A 23,032-nucleotide genomic window follows, 5' to 3' on the forward strand; every position below is an offset into this window, starting at 1 on the left:
AAATTAGTTTACAGTGCAAGGCCAAAATCTCCTTTTCTACGAAATGCCATCTGTCTGAAATGCATGCTCTCTTAGTACAACGTGAGTTGACTAATCAGCTTGCTTACTGATGTAGAAGAATTAGAATTTTTAATTTAGTTTGCGCTGTTTAGACTGCAAACTCTTTGCAGTCCAGGCCATCCTTCCATGCTGCCAACATATGCAATTATTTTTATTATGATGACTGCTAGTTTTCAGCAAATGCAAAGCTTTCTCCAAATATCTTGCAATTCACGTATAGTTTGCAATCTCTGAATAGCATCTAGGGTGTTTCCAGGACAGTAAGATCTCCTTTCAAACTTCTTTACCTCTGATCTCTAGTATATCTGACTGGAGAGTCTGGAGGTTATTTGTTACTGTCATAGATGCAGATTCATATAAACTAAACTCTCCTCCAGCTCCATGCTTTTTGCTTCTCATCAGCTAAATCTAGTCCCTCAAAGGCACACATATGATGTGAAACAGTAGGCACAGGGATCTAACTAAAACTTCAGTCACATGAAAAGAAGTTTTTGAGCACAATTCCACAGCTGTTCCAAAACAGCTGCTCAACATCTGCTCCTGCATGAGATTTTCTAAGGTGTCAAGTTAGAGAAAACTACCGTGGGCTGGCAGGACAAAAAGTATCTTCAGTAAGATGAAGCAAGTCTTTACCAAGTAATTATGAAACTTAATTTGCCATTCCAACCTATTAGAAACAGTATGGCTTTAAGTGTAGACAACACAAAATTTGATCTAGAAAAGCAAAAGTTGTCAATAAGAAAGGTGCCAAATAGCCATCAATAAATTGTAAGTGAAACTATGCCACTGTCTAATGAAGGCAGACAGCATCTTGGATTCCATACTAATGGTTCCATAAAGAATTAAAAAGTAAGAGTGCTGGTTTCAGGCAGTGACAACAAAATTCTGCGGCAAACACAAGCTCAAACTAAAGTTGCAGTAGGAAGAAGGCAAGTGAGAGAGGGAAAATCTCCAGGCATTATATGCAAGACTAGAGATGTTCTTTCATATAAACAAGAGTATCAATCATCATCGTTTCTCTTACATAGTTTAAAAGTATCTGAAAAGGTACCTATATTCTTCCTCCCATCCTTAGAGCAAGCACTATTAGGCATATTTAAAACAAGCCCACATACATTAAACATGCCATTGTACGTTTGTTCTCCAGAGAACAAGCTTTAGATCCACATAAAGATTATTATACTTTCTAGGTACATATTAACACACATTTATGCATCTCTTAAGATTTGTCACAAGACAGGTATGGCTGTTCAACAACGAACTCACTCACACATGATGGTGGTGAATTTTTACGATTACAGTTGAAAAAATAGCATATTAATAATAAAAAAAAAAGCGCTCATTCAAGACCGTCAAAGACCCAAAATGATACAGAAAAAAAACTGAACTGACACCGTAACAAGCATTTTAGGTCAGTGGTAAGAACTGCATGATGATTATACATAAATGTGAAAGGTGATTGTTTTTTTTCACTCAGTCACCTAGGCCTCCTCAATGGAATTTACTTTAGGAATACGCATTTAAAATTATACTCAATTGAGTGTCTAAAACAAATGTTAATTGTCAGCCCCAACATGTCTACAAAACCTGCAAGTGTACACAGGAATGCTACAAGTAGCAGTATGTATTAGAAATTACTGTCACTGGGCAGAAAGAAGGGAATATGCTACAACAAAAATAGTTTGTAAGTGTGTTCTTGCATTTTAAATGTTTCTACATGTACATTTTGCTGAGCTGTTGCACTTTATATTCAGTGCTGACAGTAATATGTCTGATATACAGGGTTTTAATAAACTAAAAATGAATTCATGTCGCTTATTGCTCTATAAAGCTGTAGACGGCTACTAGATAGGCTAACTACACCTGAAGATGTTAAAATTTTATTTCCCTTACCTGACATATCTGCTGAGTCTCCTGTAATGGAAAAGCAGCAGAAAAATAATTAGACCAGAAATATGATAACTGCTAAAGAAAATATATTCCACATTTAGTGTAATTTCTTAACACGTTGATGTACTCTCTTTGCATTGCAGCAGCACCAACACTTTTAGTGTTAAAGATGAACAATCACTGATAAAAGGTGGTCACATCAGAAATAAAAATTTGTAGAAGGAATATATTTTGATTTCCATTTTGAGTTACAACACAAAAATCTAGTTTCGGTGTACTTTAGATCTCTCAGCAAAACTAAATAAAAAGCATATTTTACATGTTACTGATATCTTAACAAGTTAACTGAAAAAAAAAAATGCTGATTTTTATTCTGCTAGGAAGCAACATTTGAGTCTGATCTTGACAATCGGCAAACAGACACATGCTCTTCTATAGGAGCATTAAGAAATCAGGATTATAAAGGTTCAGGTATTGGGAAGTATTACCAAAACTGCACAACAGCATTACAGTTTAAAAATACTTGAAATAATGTTTCTGTAAATCTTTTGAGGCTTTAAATCACAATGGTGAAGCTATATTTGTGCCAGTCACATCTCTGGGAAAGCAGCAGCAGTTAAGTATGTTCTTTATGGAGCATCTACTCCCTAACATCTGTTCAGAATCTAAAAACACATATTGTTTGAAGATATTTTCCTTCTGGCTCACTTTTCAGATTTAATTATCCACCTAAAAATATGTTTCGTAGTTTAATTTTTAAGTGTCATCTGCCCCCAATTTGTATGCTTTAATCCACATTGTAAAACAATTTAAATTGTTCTACTGCTAGTTGTTAGAAATTATTATGAAATAAACAAGCATTAAGGGTCCTGTGTTTCTTCTTGGGTAAGATGAACACCGAAGAAAGTCCATGCAAAGAATAAATTTTCACATTATGCCTACATTATTCCCATATATTATATCATACGGAGAGGCAAACAAGGCCAGATTAAGAAATAAGCTGAAAAAACAATGAAAAAACAAACTCCTAAAGACAATAAAAGGTCTGTAAGTCCTACAAATGTTCTTTGCAATCAAATCACAGGACAAAGTCTGCTGATAATTTTTTGCATTTGAATAATTTTCATTAATGATTTCTTTAATTGATGTGAGGCAAGAAACTAACAAAGGAATGAAGCTATTTCAGCTAATTAGTTAGTACTGTCAATGAGACAATTTTAATGACACATACACCTAAAAATCCAAAAGAGAGAGGGAAGCAGGTAATAAATTCTGAAAAACTCACCATATTCAGATTAAACATCTAAAAAAAACCTACAGGAAAAAAAAAGGCACACTATTCTGGCTGAAGAAACTAAGGTGATTTTTTTGTATTCTATGCAGTATGGAAGAAAATACGGTTTGAATCTGCTGAGAAACAAGTGAAGGTATAAAAACTGCAATTGGAGTGGACTACAAAAATCACATTGTTCTGCAAAATTTTGAAACAGCAGTATTAGTTCAGCTATGTGGATGCACAGTGTTTTTTTTCTGTTTTCCCTTCTTTTTTTAAAAAACCTAGTTACTTCATAGGTCAGCTTTAATGTTACTATGAAATATAAACATTTTCCCTGTACATTTAAATTTATCTGTAGGGAAACACCACTAGGGTTTGGGTTCTTCCTAGAATACTACAACTATGTATTATTAAAATACCAGGTAAGTATTTTAATCTGCCTGATGAGATAAAACCTACAAAAGTGATATCTATTTTAAGAATTTGGGGTTCAGTTCATACATGATGGATAGCTTAAATAAGCTTCTTTGGAAGGGCTATGAGTATTTGGAAGGTCTAACACATGGTGATGGTTAAAAATAGGCTAATTTCATGGGGCTTAAGATTTCTAAAAAATATTTTTGATAACACTCCAAACAAAAGATAAGCTTAATATTCTGTTATGCCTCATTGTTTTTTGTTCGACTCTATTAAATTACACTGGAAGAAACATATAAAGAGGACAGGTAACTGAGTAACACTCATACAAACGGAGATAGCATAATCAAAAATATTTGTGATTTATCATGAACTTGCAAGGCCCTAATTGCATGCTCTTATGTTAATTTCTTTTTAAAAAAACACAAACATACCTACTTGGCCAGTTGCCACTATGTTGGTAAATTTGGGGTGCTGATTAACAGTGAGGCACAAAATATCATCATTGTGTTCCTGGTAAAAAGACTGAGAACCTGAAAAAAAAAAGGCCCACCTTTAATTAAAACATTTATACCCACATAGGCATGGTTAATGTTCAAAAATTTTATAATAGTTGTCAGAAAACAGCACTACAGTGATGTTGCAGTTTGGAGCTTAAAACCAGAAAACAGAAACTTTTATTTTTTATAATCTCAATTTTACCACATAGCACTCAATAACTCTGAACTATGACCTCATATTTTCTACATCAAGTTGCTTAAACATCACAGAAAAAAAAAATGGCACTCTTTAAAAGATCTAAGTTATCCAAACTAAATTGGTTGTTGGAATGATGTTCTGTGACATAGAGGACTGAAAAGTAAACCAAATAAAACCAAATTAATTTAGTCTCAGAAAAAACATTAAACAACTATAATTACCCCTTGTTCAGTTGTTTTAGTTTCTGTGATCATTTTAGCAAGCAAAGTTGAACTGCAGAAAGTTAATACTAAAATAATCACATTTTTACTTCCTTCAAAATTCAGTCACCAGAAATATTGCAATACATTTAGTTTGCTTAGGCATCTACTATGAACCATCTCTACAGATTGATTTTTTCAGCAACAAAAAATAACAATAATTTTCCCAAATACTTTTCTATGATATAAAGCATACCAGTTATTTCACACACTGTAAGTCCATGTGTGTGAAGAAACATTTCTCCTCACGTGGGCTTTCTCCTACCTGTTGCCACATTATACAAGATCCCAACAGACGCAGTATGGTATATTACATCCGCACCGTCATTCAAATAGTGCACATTGTTTCTGCAGTCCTTGCCTCGGTACCCAAAAACCAGCTCCAAAATCAGGTCCTAAAAAAGATATTTACATCTTTTAGATACTCAAAACCTTAAAGCAATTATGAACTTCACAATCTTTTCTGGGATTCTATTTTTCAAATATGTCCTTATGTAGTCCAGGAAAAGGAGATTAATGATGTCTCAAACCAACAGAAACTGAGATCCTGTATTCCATGTCACCTTACATTACTATTTATTTTTGTTGCACAGAGTCATGTCATCCAATATCTCTGTTTGGTGGATGCTGTACAACATTTGTAATTGCATGAACACACACATATATATACACAGAAAGAGATACTCATACGCATGCATATAAATAAATAAATTGCAGAGAGCCAAGAAGAACACAGCTCTGTTTCTTAATATCTTCTGCATCAAAAAAGAATGACAAAATAATGGTCCATAATCCAATTCCAGCTGCCAAGAGGAATTTTAGGCTGTTAGACCTTGAAGTTCTTCTAATTCCAACCCACCTGCCATGGGCAGGGAAAACTTCCATTAGGCTAGACTGAAAGCCTCATCCAACCTGGCCTTGGGCACCTCCAGAGATGGGACATTCACGAGTTCTCTGGGCAACATGTTCCAGTGCCTCACCACCCTCACAGTAAAAATTCCTCCTAATACCTAATCTAAATCTGCCCTCTTTCAGTTTAAAACTGTTACCCCTCGTCCTATCACTGCACTCCCTGATATAAAGAGTCCCTCCCCAGCTTTCCTACAGGCCCCCTTTTTATACTAGAAGGCTGCTACAAGGTCTCCCTGGAGCCTTCTCCAGGCTGAACAAGACCAACTCTCGTAGCCTGTCCTTTGATGGGAGGTGCTCCAGCCCTCCAATCATCTTCTGGCCCTCCTCTGGACTCACTCTAATAGATCCATGACCTTCCTGTGCTGAAGACTCCAGAATTGAACGCAGTACTCCACGTGAGGTCACATGAGAGCAGAGTAAAGGGGAAGGATCACCTCCCTCAGCCTGCTGCTCACACTTCTTTATTTTAAAAACTGTTAACAATGGATTTTAAACAAAGCTTTAAAATAAAAGTAAAAAAAAATTTGCAGTAAAAGATGCTTAGTTTTATTAGCAATAATAAACTCATTTACAATGCAATAATCTATAAAGGACATAATACTTTCTATACAGTACATTTAAAAGGTTTTATTGTTAGTAAGAACTAAGTTATGCTCCATTTTGTTTTCAAGAAAAAGTAATACTAGGGCTTTTTTGGATTTACAGGAAAAAAATTCTCTCCCACTTTTTTTGCTATCCCTTTACACACTATTCAATACTTCCATCTCTGATACATTTAGAATGAAACAATCTTTTAATTTGTCCACAAATATGTCCATTCCTGGCAAAAAAAAAAACAACCTAGAGGAAGAGGAAGAGGAATGTTTTTCTTACCTCTATAGGTCTCTTTTTTTTCCCAACATTATTTGTTTGCAGTTTCTCCGGCTGTGGCAATGCCCTACTAACTGGTGGTCTGAAATAAAGAACTGTGAATAAGAGAAGGCTGTCCGTCACCCATTCCATACTAACACAGTACCTTCCAACCACCTACTGCATACGGAAAACTTACAGCCCTATACTGCTTAACTTATATTTGTATTAATCTTCCAAATATATATTCCTCTGTCAAAGGAAAAATACCCACCTTCGTTTAACATGCTAGGTTTTCTGACAATTCATTAATAATCCCTGCGGTTAATGGAAAAGTTTGGTTTACAATGAATGACCACTGATTTAATATTCTTAGCTTTTCCATGCTATATTCTTAAGGTACTTCCCTCATCTCTGTAACAATTTTCATTGTATAAACTCTAAAGGATTACCTGATTAATCTAAATACTTAAGATAATCAATCATTCCTGTGGCCACAGCTTTTCCTATTGTTGTAATAGTTTGTAAAGAATTCCAGGTCCACTTGCCCCTTCACTCTTACATCGACAGAAACAAGCTATTGATCAATGCTTAGTTGGAAGCAAACCATTACTGTGCAACTGCAGGAGCATCACACACAACTTACGTTCCACTGTTCTGAAAAGCCCAGATTTACTTAAGAAATCTCAATTAGATATGGTTGATAAATATCTGTAACGTATCTTTCAGATTATGCTCAACTGCTCATATACAAAGAAACACAGAAACAAATAAGTTTTATTAAAATTAAGCAATTATTTCTAGCAATTTGCAGGAGCACTGGTTATTGATTCAACATTTACAGTATATGCGGCTATGAAAAGAAACCATGAAAATAAATATATTTAATTATACATATATAAGTATATGTGGCCATGAAAATAAAAGTTTGACCCTTTTAAAAAATAAAATTCAAAAATCAGTTTAGAAATAAATTGAACACACAGATTCAATGAAATCCAGGTGATTTAGACCAGTAGGCAGTGTGACAAACTAATATAACACATAAAGCAACAAGTCAGCTCTTTCATATATCCTTTTTAGTACAACGCACTTTTAATTCCATCTCTGCTGCTTTATGATTACTTTGACGCAAAATAATCACCATGCCTTTTCTAAGAACAATAGACTATGATTTGTTTGTACAATGTGTATTTTAAACTACATTTGCAATGTATCTTTTCAGATATTAAAATAAAATAATTTTCTGAGCCTTATTCCTCCATTTTCCCTGCCTAATTTTAAAACCATTTATACATTGCAGGTGTAAGTATCACTGATCAAAAGATTTGTATGTATGATGACACAAACTATACTGCAACTGTAAACTGTGTTCTGAGATACTTCAGTTACTTCCTCTATGCTTAGAAGCCTGTAAAGTACCTATGGAAAAAAAATGACAAAAGAAAAACAGATGATGAAACATTTCTGCCTGGGTAAAGAAGTCTGTTGGATAACTGGATCATCCAAACATGATCAAGTTTATTAAAACTCGCTATTGTGTTACATAGGGCCAAAGGGAGGTACTTGAAATATTTAATTCAGTATCACAAATCTATATTTTATGAAATGCAAAACCTATACATTAGAAAATCCAAATCCAGATCTAAAAAGACATATTGCTACTTTACATTATATAATGAACACAAGGAGTCTTTTCACAGAGAGGGAATATGGGCTGTATTAAACAAATTCTTGTCAGTATAAAGTATGAAACAATAATTTAAATTAAAAAGAAAATTCAAGGCATGAAGGAAAACAACTAAGGCTCCTATTTCATATTCGTTCATAAATAAGTGCAAGTTAAACCAGAGAACTCTAATTGAAGTACGCAGTAAGACTTCTATAGCTTCACAAAGAACTAACATCTGGATTTCTCTATTCCAGAACTCTTACTTGGAAACCAGATTTCTAATAAACTGGCAGTAAAGGCAAAACCTGGAGACATCTAATATATACAGCAATGCAAGTCAGAAAAGGAGTTCAGTGCAGACATGCACTAAAGGTCTCCTTGCTCAGACACAAATATTAAAAGATAGCAGCATTTAAGTATACTTTATCAGTCCTGCTTGAAATATGTCTGGGGGGAATGTACCCCCCAAGACTTCACTCTCGAATGTCCTCAGTTTCAGACCTTATCTTCCTCTCTGAGGTCTCCATTTAGAAGGAATTCATGTACACCTCAAGACAAAAAAGCAAGGCATTGGAATTTGTCAGTTAACGTCTGGAGCTAACTCATGGCCATAGCACCCCATCCTTTAATGTGCAGAGGTGAAAAACTATTCTCCTAACTTTTGGAGAAGAGGAAGAAAAACAAACCAAGCATGGTCTGGGCTGCCCCGATCATCTACACAAACGCGTCGGCCAATACAGGAAGCAAGGAACACATCTGACTTCTGTCAGCAATTCCAACATCCAATTTAATGACTGCTCTTGAATCACTACTGTCTCTCAACCAGCTCTTTTCAGGCCTTTCACTTGATGTGAAATTCCTAGCCTCCCTACTCATTTTCCAGGTCCTTTCTTCTCTTCTGTCCTATCACCACTAGCTCCGAGCATCATGTCATCTAGCCTGTCATATTAGACAATAGTATCTATGATTAAAATTCTCACTTTTTAATTAAAAAAACCAAACCAAAAAAGCTACACTTTTATTCATCAGTTTCTCAATTATCAACAGAAAACGCTCCCAGTAAGTCACAGTGTTTACCACGTTAAATGTATATATAGAGAGGTCATCTACAGTTTTGCAGAGGGGAAGATCTTTGACCAGATCTGTTCCCCACCTTCACAGCAGATGAGCAATTCTGGATACAAATACACTGATCAAGAGGTAGCAAGAATCTCCCGGTGCTACAGAAGCCTTCTTACCACTGCACTACTCAAATCAAATCCAATCAAGTAAAACTACTGAAATGCATAAACAAAAATTGAAAGGCACATATTCTGTATGAGGAATAGGCTTTCTGAAAGCACTTAAGTGATATACAGAATAAAATCCTGCTCTTATTAATTCAAGTAAATGAAGAGACAAAAAGAAACTAATATAGCCCAAGTCTGATTAAAATTTGCTAGGGATTGGAATCAGATACAATTTACAGTAAGATTCTCTTTTCCTCTTGTAAAGAACAACTTGCTTTTTTCTGGTATCTTTTTTGAAGTGGTCACACTGACCTCTCAAACTACTAACAGAAAAGACTTTGTTTGGTTTTTCCAGTGGTTTTTTTGGTTGGTTTGGTTGTTGGTTTTTTTTTTTGAGGGAGGGAATTGGTTTTTATTTATATACGCACTGTTTAAAATGGAACAAATTCTGGTGCTTACAATTTCTCAAGTAAAATGGCAAAATAATAACTAGCTCTCTGCCTGTGCAACCTGAAGTCTTTGAAGAATGAACAGGGTTAAGAAGTTAAACGAATTGCACATACCCATGATTGTACATATACTGTTACTTTTTTGTCTAAATAGTATAGTCATTGAAATATATATACAATACCTGATTTGTGTAACAGGTTGAAGGTATTAAGAGCTGCTAAACAATTTTTTTCCTACCTACAGTTTATTACTTTGAATTATAATTCCTTATTTCCTTTGATACCTCCATAATTGCTGCTAATGTATTAGGTAACTAGGAGCACACTTATCAATGCAAGAATTTCCTTCAAAAACACTTATACAAAAGTAGTTTTTAAAAATCACTTACATAATATTGACTTTATATCCTTTTTGAAATTAAACGAACATAACATATACCTTTCCGTCTTTAAACATGGAAATTGGGAACTACATTGAAGTGCTGAAAACTGGAATACTGTATACCAGTGATTCTGTTAGTACTAAACATTAATTTCCCATGAATGAGAGAAAAAAAAGGAATCTATAATAAACAGTATCAATGTTCACTAATTTCCCACTGTCATGTTAGTTCTTCTCTGATCCCATGTAGGCAAGCGAGTACAGTAGGGAGTATTACAGAAATGTGAGACTGGCATGCTATTTGTTGTATGTGTTGCTTCTACTGGCATACTGTAGAACTCAAAAAGACTTCTATTGTAAAAGAAATCCATCTATCAATGACATATCAAGGACTAAAAAGAAAATCACAGTGCCACCTTACACAGCTGGGAAGCATCAACAACCAAGATATGATTTCCAGTCTACACATACATCAGCAGAAATAAATCCAAACGTTCTTGAAGAACGGAAAGTATAAAAAGATACACTCCTCTCACAGCTCCAGAGAGACTTCCTAGCTGAAAGAGAAGCATAACTTCTGATGCCCTTCAAACAGCAAGGAAATCTTTAAATGTAGTTTCTTTTAGATTACATTACAGCCAGCACATGGAACAAGAATTTCAGATTCTAGATCCAGTAGCCATGCAGAAATTCCTCTACTACTTTGAACAGAAGACTACAAGGCAGATCAGTAACTAATATATCACTCTTTAAAAGCAAACAAACCAAAACTATGAAAAGTAGCACAAGATGAAATGACGATTCAAATGGATCAAAGACAGGAGAATACTACACTTTAACATCAAAAACTCACACCTGATCTGAAGCAAGAAGTCAAAACTGTAGGGAACTGGAAGTCCAGTTCTCTTGGGACAATTCCTAAAAGTCTATCTATAGATTTAATATCTATAATCTATATTTTTATGCTCATCTCAATTTAGACCTGCTAAAAAGAAAAAAAAGGCATTTCCAGAAACATTACTATTTAGAAGGAACAGCGTATGTCTACCAGCTGTCAGAGGCTGGTGCTGCTTGACTGTCATTACAAAGATTCATAAAAAACAGAAACTGAGGTCAGGAAAGATTCAAAGAAATAAAAAGGATATATCTAAAACAGCAGAGGAAATTACTCTAATTATGTTCGAGGTAAATAAAATTAAAAGTAGGTTCAAAACTTCTTTAACCTTAAAAAAAATGCCAAGCAACCAAACAAAAACAAACTGCCAAAAAGAAGGTTAATAGCAGTGTGAAACTTGATGACCATAGGTCACGCAGACAGCTCTCAAGTAGAAGTGAGTGACAATGCTGGTGCTGAGCAGGCTGGTGGCACGCAAGGGCTGGAGTCTCCATCACTGGAGGGCAGTCCTGCTTAATAGATGAGGGTAGGAGAAGACAGAGCAAAACTGCCCAGTCCACCCTTTGCTGACTTTAGAAAGCTTCCAAATATTTTATAGTTTTAATTCTGATTTGTCATGGACAATCCAGCAACAGGCTTATTACTGTTGCTCTAGAAACTGACAAAACATAGCATAAAGAGCCCTTCTACAGAATGGGACAAGAAGTAAAACAATCTGACACCATATAACTGCTTGAAAACACAAGCTTTACTTAAAAGCCACACAGATAAACAGACACAGATATTGGTTGATGTCCATCCTTAGCCTGTCATTAGGGTACATTTACATTTGTACATCACCATACAAAAAAATAAAGTGAATGCACATTGGTCAATAAAACTTGACTTGAAAATTTATACTCAACTGTAGTATCCCAGAGGTCACCGAGACAATTTATACTAGTACCCACCTATGAAGATGAACTCGACATTGACTCAGAGCAGTGGAACTGGAATGCAAACTACGAGCACGTATGTATTTTTTTCCCAACTAAGTTTCAAGACGACAACTTGTGCATTTAAAAGCAGGAATGTTGAAGGACACCAGAATACATTTTCCAAGTGCTTTTTTTAAAGGTGCAAAAGCTAAAGATATTTTTAATTTGCTATTTAATGGGCAGGGAAGTGACTAATGGCATGTACAACACTCAGTGGTCATACACCTGTGTATATTATGAGCTGCATGCTCAAAGCCTATATGCAGAAGATGGGAAGGAAACCATGAATAACATTTTGGGGTGAATGCACACATGGATGGGGTCAGCTTGAATATGTGGAAGGAGAGTTCCAGCCATCTGTCATAGGGGAAATATGGCACTTTATTTTCAACATGAAAATAGAAGCTGTATATATAGTTTATTATTTCTTGTTATGAGACCATAAAGATGGAATATGAGCATTCTGAAGTAGTTTGTCAAACAATGAAATCCCTTTTTTTGTTTTAGACATAGTTTCAAAATTATTGATACTGCTACTCGTCTTGTATTACACTGTATTTCACTCTTGTATTACACTGTATTTCATTCATTTTTGTTATTGATCCTGAGTTTCAAAAGTTATTAACAGAACAATGGATGGTCTTCTACGGTTAATATAAACTGCCATCAATTCTTTGAGTTCCACGGTAAATTATGACAATGTCAATTACAACATTTATTTCTGTTTTAAGAATCCAAGTGTCATTTTGGGCATGATTTCATAGAGCAAATTACAGCTGTTGGTACAAAAATGAAGTCCCTTCCTGTGAGGGTCACAATAGGTCCACCTCATACTTCGGAGGACTTGCCATTGATTTTTGCACTGCCCTCCGTAAAAGATGTTGGCAAGTATGAAGTAAAGAATTAATTTTAAAAGTAAAAGGAGGAGTTCATTCCATTTACTCTTTGTAAAATTTTCAAAGTCACTTATGAAAATTCAGTGGTCCCATTTCCATTAGAAGATAATGAAACTTTGTAGCTTTTCAATACTGCTTATTCACAACGATTAGTCATAATTATTTCCACATGTCCTATGACTAGTAAGTGCCATTTTGTATGCACTAATGAAGAGACAGATAGTCTCATACTTAAATAATTCACTAATGTATATACCTGGATACGTCAGGTGAGACTGTTCCATCCAACACAAAATAATCCACTTTTGACGTGGACAGCTGTCCACTAGGGGCTGGGAAGTGTACTATGTGTATATTTTAATAAATATTATTGAAAAACATGATTTGTAAAACATACAGAAGTTTAATGGTCCATATAGTTAATTTTATATTGGTAGGTAAATAAATGTCTAGCTTATTATGGAACAGAACTTCAACAAATACATATAAGCTTAAGACGTCCAATACAGCAATATTCTGAAGAGTGCTAGGTGCATAGTATTGCACGCAACATGACAGATGGCTTTTTAAGGAAAATGGGAGATGTCAGTAAAATATGGACTAGATAGCAAAATAAAAGCATTACCTGGAACCTCTTTTCAGCAGCAGGTGGGAAAGAGAAAAGGATTACTTATACAATTTTGGCTGAAAGCTAGGTGTCAAAGAACTATTCATAGAAAAAAATATATTGACTTTCTGGTTTACTTACTTCTTTTCACAACAAGGGGATTATTCACAACTTCAAAGGCTATGTAAATCTATATATGTACAAAAACCTCCCATTCACTTAAATGGGAATTATGAGCATATGTTGGCATGAGAATGTAATTCTTAGGAATGATTCCTACTGTAAATAGAGAAAGAAAGCAGAAGTAGACCCAAAAACCTCTGAAATGTATTAAGTATTTAAAGAGCTGGCAAACACAACACCTGAATTACCCTAAGAAATGTGGAGGTTTAACTTCCTGAAATGAGCTGAAAGATAGAACACTCAACTCACTATTAAAGACAGATGCTCAAATTCACTCATAAGAATATATTCAGTTATACTAAAATAGAATTTTCTCAGTAGTCAAAATGTGTGAGCAGCGAGCATTGCTGATATATACTGTTCTTTCATGATTATTTAATTCAGTTTATGTTGACTAAAGATATTTTGGCATCTGTTTCACATATATATTGCACTGGAAGTATTTTCTCAGTCACACATGATGCATACTCCCATACTTTGTCTAGCAAAACATTATTATTAAACATCAGAATATATGATCATGTATAGATTATTTCCTCAATTTGTGCTATGCATGGGCACTTTTCATTAGTCTGATTCACAGATACACTTCCTTTGTTTTCATTTGCTTTTCTATAAAGAACCACCAAGCAATTCCACTGTAGCAAGAATACAACTAGTTATCAGTCTTTCACGTAGAGATGAGGCAAAAATAATTTCTCTAATTTCTCTCTCATCTGTTACAGAAGCCTTTCTGGCAAATTTAGAAAACAGTGTTAACAACTTAAAAACAGATCTCCCTCCAACGAAAAATAATCTGTTTTACTGAATCTTTTTTTATTAGTTTCAACTTCATTTAATGATGCAAGACTGATGCACTATTTCTTCATACAGGAAATAGCTAAATCTTTTCTCCCAATAAAAACCAAATGTATCTTGAACAGGTTTTACAGCCAACAGCATGCAATTCTTCAAGGACTACAGAATTCAAATAACTTCAGACAGTTTTCAGAGTAAGTGCTATGCAGAGGAAATTAGGGTTTCTCTAAGAATGGAGCACAGTTTTCTCTTACTGTTTCCCTGAGTTCACCAAACCAAACATTCATATAGTCAGAGGAAAATTCTTAGTTTACATTTGGTAGTTTCAATCCTTCAGTCTCCAATTCTGTTTTACCAGTCCCATGGTTTAAGTATGGAACAAGATTTTGCACATGGGCCACATGAGACATATCCAATTATTAGCTGGCAAATATTTACATATACTGAGATACAATCAGATTCCTAATTGGTACAAAGCAGAATTCATAAAAAGATTTTAGGCTGTCTTCATTACTGAAATCTGCAAGACTTAACTGGTGCTGCTTTCAACCTCTCTAGCAATATGCCCAAGTTTTAATTATCCTTTTCTTGAGGTCTTTGATAAATAGATTTTGTTCACACACCTTCTTAGGTTCTGTTGATAAACTGAGTCGACGCAGTTCATAACCCAAACACAAATCTTCCAGTCCTCATTACCAAGCCACAAAATCGTTCCTCTAGACATTTCTTCCTTGGTCACATCTGATCAGATTAGTTGCAAAATGAACAGGTTTTTTTCCTTGAATTCAAAACTGGAGATACTTGGTAAATCTTGATACTTTAGTGTCAAGGCTTTTTGATTTCCTCAAAGACATGAGTTTTAGCTCAGCTTTGGGAGGAAGAAAGAATTACCTCAAGCCGGTAAAGGGAGACCACTCCTTTCCATAATGTTATTCTAGCCTATTGCTAGTGTTCAGAGACACAGTAATACAGGAAACTAATTACAATGAAACTCTTGTTTGTGAAGAATAAATTTGCAGAAATTTCACAAGTTTCAATCTCAAGGTTAATGCTGTGCACAAATGTACACTACAATGTGCAGAAACTGATTCACAGAAAGTTTAGCTTCAAAAAGCCTGGCTTTCTTCCTAAAACTGTTGAAAAAAATTAAATTTCAACTATCCTGTAATCTAACCTATCTGGCAAACAAAGTGAACAGAGAGACAAAAGAAGCTGCTAATAGAAAGTCCCTTGCTCTAATTTTTCATTTTGTTTCCTGGCTTCTCCCCTCTCCCAAATCACACAAGTTGACAGAGTGAAAGGAGAGGATACAGCTGATTTTTACAAAAAGAACTTTGGAATTTGTGCTATTTACATGCATTTCACAAGTCACTAGACCAGCAAGCAGAAAAATCTAGTTGCATTCTGTTTGCTCATCCAAAACATATGAAAGATGTTAGTATAAAATCTCTGGATTTCTCTTTCAGCAGCAATTACAAGGTGATAATTGTGAGATTTAGAAAAAGAAGGCCTCATAGCTTTCTCCCTCTCTTACCTCCTTGGAAATACAATTTAAGTTTATTTACTGTGTGCATCAGGTAAAAAACAAACAACAAACTTCACTTCTGGATCAGTAGAGGACTAGCTTGTAAATATTTTGTTAGTTCTCTTCCCACTATGAATACAGAAGGATTTAAAATAGGTGCTGTATTTTTGTATATGTCCTTCTACAAACAAAAAACACCTCCTCAATACAAAGAATAAAAAAAACTAATCATAAATAATTTTGCCACAATGCCTGGTTTTGAATTGCATCTGGGAGGCAATGCAGAGCATCTAAAAAAATTCCAAAAGATACAAAACACGGAGATTTTCCTCTACACAAGATCTCAGCATGTGGACTGAGTAATGGTAAGAAAATAGGATAGTGATGACAATGAGAAACAAACTCTTCAGAGGTTTTAGTTGCTTGTCATTCTTTAGTACGGTATATTTATGGTGAAAAATTATACCAGAATTCCTGGTGGTTTAGTTTTGAGATCTCTTGGCACAGTCATTTTTATCTAAAGTATCTTAATTACAATCATTGTCCCTTTGACAGGGACAAATATTTAACACTTCATTACATATAAGAACAAGGATACTCTTCAGATCCTTCTCTCAGTCTCCAGTGATCTGTAGTTAAGAAACAGCTGAGCCAGAAGTGCTTTCAAAATTAACCATCCATGATAGATTTTAATTCTTAGCAATTTACCTGGCACAAAAACATACTAGGAATGGACTTTCAGTAAAGGACAGAAACATTTTAACATTTTTCTAGTTTACCTCATGCCACTGAATATCCATAAAACTACTACATAACCACATCAGACACACAGTAGACATCTTTTCACAAAAAATATTATCTTTTAATATTATTATTAATCAATTATAAATAATTCAAATTATAGGCATAAGTGCTGCCTCACACACAGCCAATGCCATTTTGTGTTTTCAACAGAAGATAAAATAAGTATTCCAATATCAATGATGCATTAAGGTAATTTTACTACAAGAGAATGTCATAACATTAGTAGAGGTGGCATTAAGGTACACTGCAAGCAGACCTTAAATCAATTGAATTCGAATGAAATCTTGAGTTCTGGCATCCTTAGCTTTTCCAAAAAGCGTGCCTGAAATGTAAGGCTTCAACATATTTCTATTCAGCACATCATTTTTTACGGCACTAGCATCTCGTATTTTAAAAAATACCTTTCTCTCTCTTTTTTTTTTTTCCAAATATTGAATTGCTTCTGAAAAATTGTTACAAAACAGAAGTCCCAGAAAAAGTGAGGAGAATCATGTTTATCCCGAAGGAAAAAATAAAGGCAGTGCTCCCTAGTAGTATAAGTTGATACAGCTCACATCTCAACTTAATGTGTTAGCCATAACAATGATTAAGAAAGGAAATATCCACTCTTCCTAGTAAAACTGTGCTGTTACAAAGAGGAAAACAATTTTTTTTTTTTTTAACTTTGACTACTACTAGGAAAAAAAGTAATTTATGAGCAAAACTAAAGAACAGGACACTACCTCTGTTGAAGAACAAAAATAGTCCTTTGCTCAGATTCATGTTCTGGGAATTGCATTCACATTTTGAGAGTCACTTGAAGAAAATTATTATCCTATATCAAAACCAAAATCTCATGTTCCATATTTCACAGGGAAGTTACCTGTCCACCAGACTGCAGTGTTTTGCACTGTTTGTTTGCGTATTCTCCCTTTCTTACGCTAGGGACTCTTTCATTCCTTTTTGCAGAGGAGAGTAAAAAGGAGTGATACTGTTTTGATCTACTTAGTGATGTGTATTTGAATTTTTGGCAGATTAAATGTCCTAAAACACTGATTTCCTATGTCATCCCACTACTTGCAATGTAAAAGATGAGACCAACTTAACCTGTTAAATATTAGAATTGAAATAATTTCAGAGAATCAATTTTTGTTACCCAGTGGAGTAATTTCTGACTCTAAATTCCGGGTATGATCTCAAGACTACAACTGCTTGCTTCACAGATGTGCTTTTATGAGACAGAAGTAGCAGAGATGAGATTTTAGGTATGCTTCTTCCTTTAGTGTTCTATTGCTTAATTTCATGTTCTAGATACTAAAAATCATATTCCTTCTGTATAGAGGGAACCTCAGTACTGAGCCAGGGTTTCTGAATTCCACTTCAGTTGTCAGGTACAACAATCTTAAGTAGTTGGTATGGTCTTTAAAGGCTTAATAAACAGCCTTAGAGTTCAACTACCTGGTAGTATTCATCTCAATCTTCTCCCACAGAGAATCAAACTCCTCCTACACTCAACAGTAAAAGAGCTTCGAATACTTTCTAATAAGAAATCTCCTTTGTACATAAAGTCAAAATTACTCAGAAAATATTCTCAGAAGCACATTCTACACTGGTAGGTACCTGTGATCCTACAGGATTCCAATTAAGTGTTTCTACAAGAATTGTATTACTTCTCATGATTGCAATAAATATAAGCTTACACATAACATGGAAGGCCACAGATGTACTACGCACACTCTGAGCAGTATACTCAAATACTTTGTAAATGAACAAACATGGAAGAAAAGCCTGTACAAGTTATACATGCTCTGTATAACTTACAGAGAATCACTGACTTTACAGATACACAAACCCCAGAATTAATACTAAACGTTGCTAGTGGTATGGTCTAAAATTTAGACGAATACAGTGGCTGTCTTGATTATGTAAAGTTGTCAGCAGAAGTGTACACAGCAATTAACAAAATTTTATCATCGTCATCACAGAGATGCAATTGCACTGTGGAAACAGGATCCAGGTAGATATGAGAGGATTTCTCCTTTCTTAACCAGTATACATCCAAGTGACCTGGCAGCTCAGTCTGCGCGCCTGAAGAGTGCCCTACAGCCTGAGGATTTGTTGTGCTATAGATTTACAAGCACATTTTTAAGTATGCATATATTCTAAACAGAGCATGTGCAAAAACTCGTTACCTAATGCAGACACCTAAGCTAGCAACTCTGCATGTCATATGAAAGCAGCAGGGACCTAACAGCTCAGATTCTTAAGCAGTATAGGTGCACTGGTAAAATGCTGCAGCCAAGTCAATAACTCTGCTCTTCTCTCTGAAGCTTTATTAGTTTCAGGTTGCAGCCAGGGTGATACAGCTCATAGAGACACTTCAGACATCTCTGCAACACACTCCCTGCACCTTTTACTCAGTGTTGGAGCTCTACACCACCACTGTGACACAGTCCCACAGAAATCCACAATAAGTTAGGTGAGCTCTCTGATTATAGCTACTTAAGTCAAGCTGTTCTTTAGCCACTATGAAGTATTGAGGGAAAGAGAATGAGATTGGAACACCTCCTCCAAAAGACTTTATGTAGCATCCATTCATGTCTATTAAAACCGAGAAAAGGGTTTATTCTTTAACTCTTATCCCTTTTCTACCCATTAGCAAGCTAATATTTAGTAGCGAAGTGTTAAAGCCTTTATTTCTGTTTCAAAGTATAGCTACTTTCCCAAGCAGCTTAAGTTACTAAAACTTGTTTGATCCCGGACTTTGTGTAAATGAACTTACCTCACTACCCCCTGCCTTCATAGGAAGCAAAAGGAAAGGGAAGGAAAAAGAAGTTAGTATCTATGAAAGTAGACTAACTAAAACATTTACCAATTGTACCTAATATTAACTTCAGCAGAACAGAAGTTAAAATGCATACAGTAACCGAATACTGGTTTTATTAAGAAAAACCTTTTCTTTGAAGTTTTAGGGCCCCAAAGTTCTGAACAATGTAGGCAATGGAATTTTTTCATAAATTTTATGCATTTTGAATCAGAAAGTAGTTACCTTACCACAGAATTAATTTTCTTTACTATTTCATTTCAACTGGAAAGCACAACCCACCCAGCTTCCAGAAATGATTATTAAAGGAAATACAAGAGGTTTACAATTTCACTTTAAAAACCCCAAACTTTAAGCATTACTTTTTTTAAAAGAGTAAATATAAATTCAAAATGTTGATACTATACATGTTATTTCTTTTTTATTTCCATATCAAATACATCTAATTAATAAATAGAAAGATTATTTTTCATTTTAAATACAAGACAGGGAGCATCAGCTCTATATGCAGGCATCCATTCTCTCCCTCAGCAACACAACTTAAAAGACAACACCAAAACACTCACAAACATCAGGTTGCATTTCTCAGCAAGGGCAACACAAATCTGTCAACTTCTCTGCAGAAAGAGGCACGTGCATCACAACAGAACTTCTCACATTCCTACAGGAAGATTCCAGTCTCCTATATCTATATATCCTTACACTTAATGATACTGTGTTGCGCTTTCCTCACTTCCCCGCGCTAATACTAGCATTCCTCAATTGCCACTGGATTGTGTTAGGAATCCCACTTTCCTTTTTCCTCACTTACACTGTCCACATGTTAGTGGACAAAAACCAACTCTCAGCATCCTGTGCTCAATGGCAGATTGTACAACACATTATGTTCTAGTGGCTAGACTCTTTTTCTTATTTCACATCTGCTTTACCCGTGGTCTTATTTTACTCGGCTCCCCACCCTCTTGTCTTCTAAAGCGTACGATAATGAACCAATCAATGCAACTAGCACTGCAGAGCAATCAATTGCACTTTATAAGACTCATTAACAGAAAATGAAGAAAACCGTGGACATAATATTCCAAAGGCAGAAGTTATCTGGAGACAGAATCAATGCAAGGAGCAATTACAACCAAATTAGTCAGATGAGTTTGTTGCCAAAACCAAATAATTGAGAGCTGTCTTTCAATAAAACACTCATAGAGGCTCGTGCCTGTAACACTGTTACTAGAGATCACATGGTATTTAAGTTTCAAAAAGAGTATATCAAATACCAGCAAATAACTCAATTATCTCAAGAAACTCCACAAACATAACAATATACGTACATCATTTTAGCAGTATGTTGTGCTCTGTGAAAAAGAGATACAGCCTCGTCCTCTCATGAGACTATTCTTAAGTCGTCTGTTTTTTTTTCCCCCCAAAGAAAAAATGTCCACTGTTTTTCAACATACCCTATTAAGTTTTATATATATATTCCAGTATAACCATGTTTTAATATTAATCATATCTTCAGATTGCTTTCTTGGATAGAACTGTAATTAGCAATTACCTTTCATCTAAGGTTGGCTCCTTTTGTTGCAGATGAGGCTTAATTCCAAACATTGGTCTAATGTTTGTTGATAAGGCTTTGATGGTGTAATTAATTTCATTTTCCCTCGTCACATCACTGTCATATCCTAACAAAACAACAGTGAATGGTATCAAAACAAGATACCAGAAAAAAAATTAAATCATAATTTGTGCATGTTTCAACAATGTACTGGACGACAAAGTAAGTTATACCAAGTATTACTAGTAACATAAATACACAACAGAAAGGAAGTAGCTAGAAATCATGCGTATTGTTAATATTAAGACATTCTAAGAAAAAAAATCTAGTTTTCTAAGATTTAGACTATTAACGTAGTCAATTAAATGATTTTGTGGATGTAACCTTCAACACTTTTAAGACAGAAGACACTGCATAAAAGTTCTTCCCCAATTAATGTTTAATATGCTTCTAATATTTAAAGTGTTTCTTTTGTCATTCAGCTGATTTTAGTGAAAATTGAAGTTTATTTATTACACAGAACTATTTAAAGAGTAGCAGTGATAGTTTACAAATACTCGAAGACCGAGGAACTGACATGGAGGAAAAATTGCACTTGGGAGCAGAGAGAAATTAGTGCCCAAATATAAACGACAATGAATGTATTTTTCTATGTAGATTTTTGGAATTTAACAATAATTGGCACTTAATATTTTTAATTTAAAAAGACACCAAGAGTCTTTTTAGACACTCAGACTCAAAGCAGTAATTCAAACACTTACTTCCTTCACAACAGTTTATTGGTATTTCCCCCCTCCCAAAATTTTACTGAACATTTTTGAAGCATCTTCACTATATAAGATTAAAACAATCATATATTGTTGATTAAACTTGATTATTTCTAAATTAGCAATTATTACATGAATAGAGCCTTCTTGGGAGAGCATAATCCATCTAGTTTATAAGTTACTACTGACCTCCATCTTCTTCAGAATCTAGATCAGACTCTTCACTGTCACACTGCCTGCTATCCCTATGTCCTTCCATCTCATAGGTCCACAGCATTAAAGAAGTGTCTGCTCCTCCAACAGTGATCAACAAACTGTCGTCATAAGTCCAACGGACATTTGTTACATGGGTACTGTGAGCAACATATCTCTTAAATTTTCCAAACTTTCCCTAAGAAGGGAAAGGAAAAAGCAAATTTCACCAGTTTGCTAGAAAAAGTGAAGTGAGTTGCCAATGCAAATCAACACGTTCTTAACCTATTTACAATTTTCCGTTTTTATGTATCACATGATTTGCGATCACATCACATATTCTTCTCCTACAGCAACTTAGAATCATAGAATCATAGAATAACCAGGTTGGAAGAGACCCACCAGATCATCGAGTCCAACTGGTGGGTCTCTTCCAACCTGGTTATTCTATGATCTGCATGAAACGTTAACCATTTTCCATACCAAGCATACAAGAACTTGTTTATAAAACAGATTCCCAGTAAACACTAGATTATTTTTCCTAAGAGAGACAATAATCTAAAAGATTAAGAATAAAATGCACAGAGAATAACTCGAATCAATAACTGTGCATTGTTACCACCCCTAGCATAGCAAAATATTAAAAAATGAAGATATATTTACTGATAAAAACATAGGAAAACTAGAAAGGTTCTAGAAGAGCAGAAAATATATGATGTGCTTCTGGAATGGCTTCTCTGTGATGTATGATTAAATAACATTAAGGCTCTTCATCTTAGAGAAAAATTACTGAGGTTGGACAGAACAAAGGTCTATAAAATCATGAGCGAGATGAGGGTGAGGATGAAATGTTCCTTGTCTTCCAAAACAAGAGTTCAAGGAGCTAAAAACAACATAGATAAAAACCACACTGAGGATACTAATGCCCAAGATATTATTAG

General features: G+C 34.8%; 1 protein-coding gene across 7 annotated transcripts in view; it reads right to left on the minus strand.

Moving 5' to 3' along the window:
* EML5 (EMAP like 5) overlaps positions 1–23,032 on the minus strand; it is a 113,959-nt gene that overhangs the window by 13,671 nt on the left and 77,256 nt on the right. For 3 of the 7 annotated variants that reach the window (XM_069858649.1, XM_069858648.1, XM_069858651.1), the window contains 6 exons: positions 22,089–22,290; positions 21,133–21,259; positions 6,388–6,466; positions 4,868–4,997; positions 4,078–4,176; positions 1,954–1,974 (listed from right to left, as the gene is read on the minus strand). In XM_069858649.1, the coding sequence (XP_069714750.1) occupies positions 1,954–1,974; positions 4,078–4,176; positions 4,868–4,997; positions 6,388–6,466; positions 21,133–21,259; positions 22,089–22,290 (658 nt within the window). Of the gene's footprint in view, positions 1–1,953; positions 1,975–4,077; positions 4,177–4,867; positions 4,998–6,387; positions 6,467–19,508; positions 19,557–21,132; positions 21,260–22,088; positions 22,291–23,032 lie in introns of those variants that run through there. The other 4 variants (XM_069858652.1, XM_069858650.1, XM_069858653.1 and 1 more) reach the window with 4 other exon arrangements.

This window comes from Phaenicophaeus curvirostris, chromosome 5 (genome assembly GCF_032191515.1).
Source record: "Phaenicophaeus curvirostris isolate KB17595 chromosome 5, BPBGC_Pcur_1.0, whole genome shotgun sequence".
Taxonomy (NCBI): domain Eukaryota; kingdom Metazoa; phylum Chordata; class Aves; order Cuculiformes; family Cuculidae; genus Phaenicophaeus; species Phaenicophaeus curvirostris.